The sequence below is a fragment of the Camellia sinensis genome, chromosome 1, assembly GCF_055761805.1.
Source record: "Camellia sinensis isolate YWXY chromosome 1, ASM5576180v1, whole genome shotgun sequence".
NCBI lineage: Eukaryota > Viridiplantae > Streptophyta > Magnoliopsida > Ericales > Theaceae > Camellia > Camellia sinensis.
Window position 1 is genome coordinate 172,648,950 of NC_138961.1, and position 10,444 is coordinate 172,659,393.

The 10,444-nt window shown below is 37.1% G+C and overlaps 1 protein-coding gene across 1 annotated transcript; it reads left to right on the forward strand.

Annotated features, from left to right (window-relative positions):
- Nucleotides 1-9,634: 9,634 nt before the first annotated feature.
- LOC145820778 (uncharacterized) lies at nt 9,635-10,147 on the forward strand. The gene has a single exon (XM_082917349.1). It carries the CDS (start codon nt 9,635-9,637, stop codon nt 10,145-10,147), a length of 513 nt encoding a protein of 170 aa, XP_082773475.1.
- The last annotated feature ends 297 nt before the right edge of the window (nt 10,148-10,444 follow it).

The window sequence follows — 10,444 nt, forward strand, 5'->3', positions numbered from 1 at the left end:
TACAAATCAATTACTTGTTCAACAAGACACCAATTTGTTACCAGTTTGGGACTTTGATTTTTACCCAAAAAAAAAAAAAAAAAAAAAAGTTATTGTAAGCTATTATACCACTATCTTTATTTTTATGTACATATTTTTTTTAAAAGTAAAAAAAACTAACTAAAATAGTTAATTCTCATACGGGACAACTTACACTCTCGTGGGTTAAAAGGATTCAATATTGAAGGACTAATTTCTCTTGTAGATGATGATCAAGTGATGGCTTTGATCATCTTCTTGGTTGAGTTCATTCCTTCTCACGTGAAGTTTATTTATTGTCTCTACTTTAAAATGGCTAATGTTTTACCATTTCAATTGGCGAAATTAATCTATATACTTGGATGATTGATACAATTTATCTGAACTACTTAATTTGTTTTTAAATTTTGAAATTTGTGATTATTTGGTACAGTTTACATCTTATCATGTAAAAATAATTTAAATTACGTAAAAGCTAAAATAAAGGTACTTTTGTCTTTAATTTTTCAATTATGAGATTTTAATTTATAAAATAATAAGTTGAACAAGTTAAAAAAAAAAAAATTTGATCGACAAAAGTTAATTTTAGCTATTGGAACATTAACGAAAGTTAGTCTCCCACTCTTACAAAGTACCAAGTGCTTACCTCTTAAGTTTTTTAAACTGTGTTTAGTTTATAGATTTGAAAAGAGAAAGAGAAAAAATGTGTGAAATTAAATGAAATGTAAGTATATTTTATCTACTTTTTTTTTTATTTTTCTTTTCATTTTCCATCCTAAATTTTTAAACCAAATACAAATTAAGAAAATTATGATAACTAACTAAGCGAGGGCTAATTAGTTCAAAACGTTGGTTTGAGGCTCTTACCAGTAGTCCAGTTGATGAGAATTGGATGGGGGAGTTGGGCAAGTTGGGCAATGAATAAAAGAAGGATATTTTACTATGCATTAATTGTTGTGCAGGAGGTGGAATTAGGTGGTAACCATCCCCACTGCTCGAAAAATTATTCTCATTAATCTTAATCATTAATTAGTGTGGGGTTTACTGTAATTCATTTGTGACATGATCATGTCAATGCCTTTTCAGAGATTGAATAATTGGCCTACCTCTCACTTTCTAGATCTGAAATTATCATTATGCATTTTGAGTTAATCCCACAATATTCTGAGTGGCGCAAAGAATACAATTTATTTATTTATTTAAAATTTATGTTCTTATATTTTAATACGTAAAATTAATATTAAGCATTTTTTTGATTAAAAAATCTGTTAATTTTGTTAGATAAAATATTTATCGAAATTTAATTTGAATAAAAAAAATTGCAATGTAAGTTTATGAATTAATAATCTCAATCTTATACTATAATTCACTCAATCAAACATAACCTTCAAAACTTTGAATATGAATTCCGGTAAAAATGAACAATTGAGTGAACTACATTTCACATCAGTTTTTTTTAAAAAAAAATAATTTTGGTAGCAAATTCTCAAATGCATTAACAACGGGAAATGTTTTTTTAAAGTGTCTGATATTAAGATTTTATAAGATAAAAGGTATATAATATTTTTATAGAAGTTAAGTTCCCTCAATATTTTTACAGAGAAATTCAAAGAAATTTTGTCCGACTCAAAGCAATTTTTCCCAACTCAAAAAATTTTCACCCAATTCAGACAAATTTCGGCCTCAACACACAGAGAAATTTCAATTTTCACTGAAGAATTTCTCTGATTTCACAAAGAAATTTATGATTACAGAGAAATTTTATCGAGAAATCTTAGTTAATAAAAAAAAAACATTTTGAACTTTTTTTATTATACAAAATTGGAGAGCGATATTTCACTAATTTTTCCTTAACTAAAAGAGGCACTATAATAACTAAGATGGCCAAAAAACTTATATAATAAAAAAAAAAAAAAAAAAAAAGTAATGGCAATCTACATGGGCTTATTTTCTGAGAAAGGATCCTCTAGAGTTTTTTTTTTCTAAAGTTTCCTAGAGTAGTGCATTATGTGGTTAAGATTTAATGACAAGTCACAACAATTTTTTAGCATTAAATCTCAACCACACAATACATCACTTTAGGAAATTTTAAAAAAAAAAACACTCTAGAGGATCCTTGGTGTTATTTTCTTGCTGCTTTTGCACCAAGTTGGAGGATTCCCTATGCTAGGAGTTCATTTTTGGTCACTTGGTAGTCGGCTTTGGTGAATCCCTATCGTCATTGGAAGATTTCTGTTCATTGGTTTGGAATAGAACTTATTCGCGAATTTTTACTGAGCGGTCTACTTTAGAGTTTGATGGAGCTGCAACATCCTTGATGGCTTCTTTGGTGAGATTTTATCTCTTATTATTTGTGAGTAAGAGAGTTTGAGTTTTGTTGTTGCCTTTTTTTGTTTGAGATTTTTACTTGTTAGACTTATTTTTTAGTCTGATTTCATGAGACTTATGTAGAGAACATTTAAATTTGGTGGGGGGAGAGGTTGCTTGGACGTGTACTCAAGTCCAACCACATAAATATTTTCTTGTTAATTTATGTGAGTTTATGGTTTAACTTTGTTAAAAAATTAGCAGAATACACGTGTTTTTTTTTTCCTAAAAATATTTAATGGTACAATATGTGTTATAAAAGAATAATTTAAAATTAAAATGAAAATATGATTTTAATTATTTATTTTAATGATATTGATACTATTGTTCTATAAAATTATTACTTGAATACTTATATATATATTAATTTTATTTAAATTATTTGTATATTTTGATAATTTTAGTTCATCGTATTATAAAAATATAATTATCATATAATAATCTTGTATGATATATATTAAATTATAAAATAGTAAAATAAATACTTATTTTGATATTAAAAATAATAGTTAAATTAGAAGAAGAATTAGTAATATAAAATTAAAACTAATTAGAAAAAATACTAATAAATCCTAATTCTAGGAATGTTGCTCAATTTAGTCCTGTATATTTTCTTATGAACCATTTAGTCCTATTTGATTGGGGAGGAATATTGTTATTTGATTTGGTATTTTTGGAGTTTACATTTGTACCCTTTGAGGTGGGATTTGGTAGATTTTGTGTAGTGATGTGTCCATGTTTGTCGGGGTTACGAATGTTTACATTATTGTAGACACCTTATTTTTGACCGTCCTCAAGACTTGGACGTCATCGTTTGAACACTCGATGATCATTTATGCTCGTGTTCGTTTTGAGTTCCCGGAGGTCTCGACCACACGCCTTGCCTCAAGATCTCTCAACTTGACTATTTTGTGCTTGGTTGTGGACCAAGCACTTGTGTTTTTGCTTTTGAGGGAAGAGGGTGGCTTGTTAGCCATCCCCTCAACCCATCGGCCAAGGCTTGAAGTCGTCGGCCCCTTTTTCTTGCCATCGGCCAAGAGTGTTGGCCGATCAGCACTATATTTGGTCAGTCGGCCACCTTTGTTGGTCAATCGGCCATATTTTTCGACCGACCCCTTTCCATCTGCTTTTCGCAGATATTTTTGTGTCAACTGGAACAGTTGGCACGCACAATTCCCCCCATCCATACACGTGTATGGAGGAATTTGAGCCTTGCTTAGCTTCTCCAAGAAGCTTTGCAAAATTGGTTTTCTATAAAAGGAGAGCCTCCTCTCCCTTTCCAGGGATTCTAGAAATCTGATATACAAGTTAGATATATATCTCTCTCTATATCTCCCTCTCTTTAGACTTGTGTGTGTTTGAGCTCAAAAGTGTGTTTTGTTCTTGCTATTGCACACAAACACCTAGAGTTACACCATCCTTGTGTGCTGAGGTACTAAGAGGTTGGTTTTAAGGTTCTTGAGCTGGTTTTGATCAGAGAGAGTTGCTAGTCTTGTGTTCTTGAAGTTGTTCTTCAAAGGTGAGATTCTAAACTTTAGATACCCCATTCTTGCTTAAGCTTTTACACATACTTCTATATTGTTTCAAGCTTGACTCTAAACTACAAAAAGTTCTGATTTTGTATGCTTGTTATGGTTGCTTAAGGTCACTTTTTGGTTGGGGGCTGTCTACCCCCTCTTAGGCCTTGTTTGGCCTTGTTTTGTGCCTTTACTTTTGAGCTTTGGGATCATCTTATTTTGACCTTCCCACCACTGAAATCCAGAAGTCTTGTATAGAAGGGGGACACCCCCATTTCCTTATGTCTCATATGCTTGTGTTGTTGGCTTATAAAAGTAACATGTTTACTTAGCATGTCTTGGTTCTATTTCAGCACTTTTTAGAGGCTTTTAGGTCCTGCCTTAACTCTATTCCATGTTGGTTTGATGGCATCTTGCATGCTTCACATACTTGTAGAGTAATCTTGCATGTTGGCATAACATGCATCTTGTGTTTGGACCACTATTCTTGCATGTTTTGGCTCAACTCAAAGGAGCTTTTAGTCATGTTTCACCATGTTTAAGCTCTGTTTGGTGTTGTCTTGGTCATGCATGCATTGTTTTGTATAGCCTTGGTTCATTCTAGCTTGTAAGCTTTGTGCCTTGAGTTCATTAGCATATGTTACTTGAAGTTTTTCATGATTTGGCATCATGTGAAATGTGATTTCAGTCCATGTTTCATGGTCACACACTTGCATTTATCACCTATTCCATGCTTTGGATAGTTTGTGTTTCATGCTTTAAGAATAGGTCATTGTGCATGTCATCATACTTAGGCCTTTGGGATGCCATCTAAGTGGGTTTTTGGGCTCATTCTAACATGCCATAACTCTGATTTTATTGGCCTAAGTCATGCCATGCTTGGTTGTAATAGGTGTAGTGCAATTGCCCCTTTTGGCCTTGTATGCGTCTTGTTTTGTGCTCACCTTTCTAGCATGTTTTGGCCTCTTCCCATGCATGTTCTAGCCTTGTTTTGGACTGCCTTAGAACTGTTTTGGGTCACCTTGGTCCTTTGGGGCTTGGTCGATATGGCCATGGTTCAGGTACCTTGGCTAGCTTTGAACTTGAAGTTCATTAGCATGCCTTGCCTGTGTTATGTGTTTGATTTGGCATCACTCTTAACATAATTTCAGAGCTTATGGTGTCACCATGCTACCATGATTGTCACCCCTCGCTCATGTTTGGGTGTTGTGACCTTGTGCCTTAACTCTTGGACCATTGCATGTGCATGCTCATTGTGCATTTCATTCTATCACTTCATCATTTTGGCCACTGTTTTGGTATGGCTGAGGCCTATCCATCTTCAGTGTAAGTCCATGGATCACGCGGTTTGTGTATTGTTGTATGCCTATCGCATTGCATGTTGTTGCATACTTATTGTTGGTATCATTGTTGCATGCTTATCACATTGTATGTTTGTATATCTAGGATGCATAGTAGTATTACATATTTACTACATACCATGTTGTTTACATGTTAGGTTGCATTGCATGGTATTTGCCATGCTCATGTTACATCGGCTTGTATTTCCATGTTGCATTGTACTTGGTTGCATGCATTGCATTGTGTTTGGTTTGGGGTGTCAAACCAAACACGAGGAGCAAGGAATGTTCGTACTTGAAGTGACGAAACATGCCTCAATCCTTAGTCGCCGACGCTCTTGATCCAACATGATAGAGTGTGAGGCCTTCATGTGTTTTGTGCATTCATTCCATATTCATTTGCACACTTGGCTCCTTTGGCCATCATGCATTGAAATGCGTGATTGATGGCCCGAGGGTCTAGAACCATACTCCCTTGAGTCCGTGACATGATAGGAAGAGTGGTTGTGCACACATTGCTTTGAAAATGCATTGCCATGCTCTGTTGTCCTCTGCTATAGCAAAATAGCATTCTGCAGGAAGAGATGGCCGGCCGGCCATCTTCAGTGCCGGCCAGCTACAAATTTATAGCCGAGAGCCCCATTATTGGTCGATGATTAGTTCCCCTTGGTCGATGGCCTTTCCACTTGGTCGATGGCCTCTCACAGCACCTAGAAGGTGATTCAGAAGCATCCTTGAGACTTGCACAGTTTTTAGAGGTGTAGAGCAGTGTAAGCAGAGGCAGCATGAGCATGGCGATAGATTTCTGAGCGGAGCCGAACATGCATGCATTTGTCCCTTTTTTCGAGGCCTCTTTATCGCTTTAGTAGCTTAATTAATTTGTTTAATTAGTTAAGTGTTGTGTAATAATTATTTAGCCAGTTAGTTAGTTAATTAGTCAATTTGTATTATTCTTTTGGACCCTTCGTCGAGAGGGCGAATTGTGTAATAAGTGTGCGTGAGTGTGTGAATGTCTTCCAACCCCACGTCTTTCTCCCTTTTACTTAACCGCTTACGATGGTTATTTCTAGGTCATGTTTTGATTAGCATCCTTATGCTTGCATGTTTGTATTCATTCATCTATCTTGCATGCACCGGGCTCGGCGCATCATACAAACTGTATTGTATTTCAATTCCTATTTGAATACATGTTATCAAATGTTGCATCTCATATGCCATCTTAGAATAGCTGAGCCTATTTCTAGTTGCATTTTGCATGTGTTGCATTAGCCATCTTAACATAGCTAGGATCATGCATTGATTTCTAACTAGCTATTGTTTTGGCTCGGAGTACTAGATAAGTGTTTATGCTTTAGCATCTTGCATGACTGTAAGCGTTGCCATGATAGCATACTTGCCATGAGGCTAACTGCTTATGTGTATAACTGCCTGAATGCCTGTGGGTGAAGGTTAGATTACTTGAAATTGGAACAATTCATTGAAATGCGAGTTTTAAGTCCACTTGATTGTGACAAAATCATGTTTTCTTAAGCCCACTTGAGGGTGGCAAATCCACGTCTTAGCCTACTTGCGAGTAGCACATTCAAACCATTTTCAAACAGACACGAGATGTTTTGTTCCAACTTAGGCGATCTAGTCTATACTTGTGTGTTGTGCGCATCATATAGTAAATTCTAGCTAATAACCGGAATAGGAGCACATGTGTTTTAAAAAACAAGATATCATGTTTAGTAGTGGCTGATCTTTGAGCAGGGGTGCTCATAGATGACCTTCCCCAATCGTACCTAAGTTCTCGAGCCGAGACAACTTTGGTGATGACGGACACGTGGCCTTAGGCAACGAGTCAAGGTTTCCTAAATTCTCCCAAAATAAAATATTTAGGTGGCGACTCTGTATCTAGCAAAGTAGTCCATGTTTGGCACTTCTTTCTCAAAAATCAATTTTCCAAAACGATTTGCCGGATTTGGACTCTTTGGTGATTTATCGGTCTCGCATTGCACTTTGTGGGATTAGATTCAAAACCGTGACATATGAGTCTGAACTGTAGTAGCATGAAGCCCTCGGGGCGCGTCTACAGTTATCTTTTACTTCGTAGATTTGGTGCAGTGATTTACGGGTGATATTGTTTCGATTTGTTGATGTGTTTGTAGGGGGGTTTGGGGGCTTTTTGTATTTTGTTCATTCCTAATCTTTGTTGCAGTGTTGAGGGTGTATGTAAACGACGCTACTTTGGTCAGTTGTAGTGTGGGTAAATTGTTGTAATGGTGTGTTTATATCTTTTACGGAGGGAGGGGAGTGGTGGTTGTTTGGATGTGTTTGTCGGATGGTTGTGGAATGTATTTGGTTGTCGGTTACGGCAAGTCACAGATTCTAATAGTGGTTTTTTATGTGTAAGTATGGGGGGTGCTGTTTTGATGTTATGTTCATATGGACAAACGAACGCTGTCATTTGTTTTCATCAAGCGTTGACGTTCACGGAATTGATCAATGGGATACGCGGGAAGTTTGAAGGGTTGGACCCCGAGATAGTGGTGTTATTCTTCGAAGTTCCTGGATATAACGAGTTCAAGGTTGTGTACGATGAGGATGTTCGAAATATGTTTTCTCTTGTGAAGTCTTTTGGTCTCGATCATATCGATGTCATTACTCAATTACGGAATGGGGGGGACGGTGGCGATCGTGCTGACGGAGTTTGTATGGCTGAGGGTGGTAGTAGGGTCGTGGGTTACAGGATGTTCGGTATGGATGACCGGGCGGATCTGTTACAATCGTATTATTAGCATAGGTCGAAGACATACTTGTCGGCTGGGTGGGCAAGTGACGTTTCAAATGTGGATCAATGTTTTATGGGTGGTGCTGGTGAATTTCGGATCGTGCTTTCCAAATACGCTGTCGAGTGTGGGTTTCAGTTTAAATACGTGAAGAATGATTTGGTGTGTTACAGCTGTGTGTAAGTGTGCAGGATCGACGGGGTGTTCGTAGTTGGTATATGCGAGGGTGATCACATCTAATGGTGTTTTTTGTTTGAAGAGGTTTAATAGTTTCAAAACGTGTGGTGCGACTGTTCGTATGTCTAGGAACCCACATATCGGGTCTGATTTGGTGGCCGATGTTATTGTGGATCGTGTGCATGCTCAGCTATTGACACGCCACACTGATGTAGTTTTTGGGTTGAAAAACAACTATGGGCTGGACATCAGTTATGGTGTTGCTTGTCTTCGTGTTGAAAAAGCGAGAAGTGAAGTATATGGTGATCACGCTGTGTCGTTTGACTAGCTTAGGTGGTATAGTGATGCTGTGATTAAAAATAACCCAAATAGTTACATAAACTTTGATTTTGAGCGGCAAACTAGAAGATTTGTGAGGTATTTCATATGATTTCATGCATGCATAAATGGGTTCAAACATGGTCGCCCGTTGTTATTTCTTGACGGTACATTTCTCAAGGGCCGTTTCAAGGGTAATTTACTTGCGGCTACCGCGAAGGATGGGAACTAAGGTAATGTGTTTTGGATTTGGAAATGGGAGAAATTTATTGGTGACTGGTGTTTTCAAATATTTAGTGATTGGCCATTGTCTTTTTTTTTTTGGTCTTTGTATTGGTGGGGGTAATGGCAGCTTGGTTGTGGAAAAAAAATATATCTATATATATATATATATTATAATATCACACAATATGTCCTGTTGGGGTGGGTTTTTGTTTGTTGTTATTCTTCTGTGTTCGGTGGACTAATGCATGGGATTTGTGGGGATGCTGTGTTGTTTTTAATTTTCATGCCAAATGAACATAGGTTTGTTTCGAGTCGTGTTTGCTATTGTTGATTCTGAAAACGCAGCAAACTGGGAGTGGTTTCTTCGGCAATTGGCGGAGGTTATTGACCATGGCCGGAGATTGACATTTGTTTTCGATCGTCACATTGGGCTGTTACAGTCCATGTCAAAAGTCTTTCCATTGGCACACCATGTGTTTTTCCTCGTACATCTTCAGATGAATTTGAAAGACCGAATAAAATACGTCAATGCCGAGCACAAGTTAGGATTGATGTGCAAGTTACGCGAATGTGCGTATGCATCCACGGTGACTTCCTTTAATTAGAAAATTGAGGTGTTGATATTGTGCAGTCTGGCTGTTGTTGGGGAGTTTCTGAAAGATTTGAACCCAAAACATTGGGCCAGTACGCATTTTGGGTACATACATGTTTCATTTTGACTTTGTTATATTTTTTTGCATTGTTTTTTATGTTCGCATTTGATTGTGTTGTGCGCAGTGATAGGCAGTATGGTGAGATGTCGTCAAACGCTGCCGAGTCGGTCAACAATTGGATTGGGGAAGCACGCCACCTACTTATTACGTAGTTGGTTGATGCTATTAGGGGTCAAACTATAGAGCAAATGTCAAAGTGTTGCGTGAAAGGTACCAAATGGGGTGGGCAACTTTGCCCAAAGATAGAGGAGTTGGAGGCCGAATACAAAAGTAGTAGGGCATGGATTGCAAGTCAAGCTGATGAGAATGTGTATGAGGTGCACTCACATCCGTCGGTTTTGGTTGATGTCAACAGCACTGGTTCATGTTGTCAGTGGCAGGTGAATGGTTTTCCTTGTTCACATGCTGTGGTCTCATTTTGCAATAGTGAAAGGAACAAATATGATTCAATTGAACCTTATTACCATGTTTCCAAGTTCAAGGCATCGTACTCTGAGTCCATTCACCCTATTCCGATAGTTGAGAAACCCATAGTCACGCCCACTAATTACCTCATAGCATCGCCTGTTGTTAAGCGCCCGCTTGGGAGGCCGAAGCGGAAGAGGATTCCATCTAGGGACGAAGTGGTGCAACGTATTCAGTGTAGTCAATGTGGGAAGATGGGTAACCATAACAGAAAGACATGCAAGGAACCGATTTAGCTACGGGATATTTCAAGATTTTGAGTCCATTTATTGTTACTTCTACCATTGATCAATTTTTATAAATCGTCCATTTTATGTTTTTGGTAAAATTTTTGAACCTGTTGGCGTTGCATTAGCGCACACCTAATTATTTGCACCCATCTACAGTATCTTCATATTTTCATACTTGTTGTCTAATTTTGCCATTTGTTCAAAGTAATTTTGTTTATTTCATGGCAGTCTGTTAAACTTCTCACATTTGCAATTTGTATTGCATTCCTAGGTTCATGTTATGGAACGTATGATTCATACGAA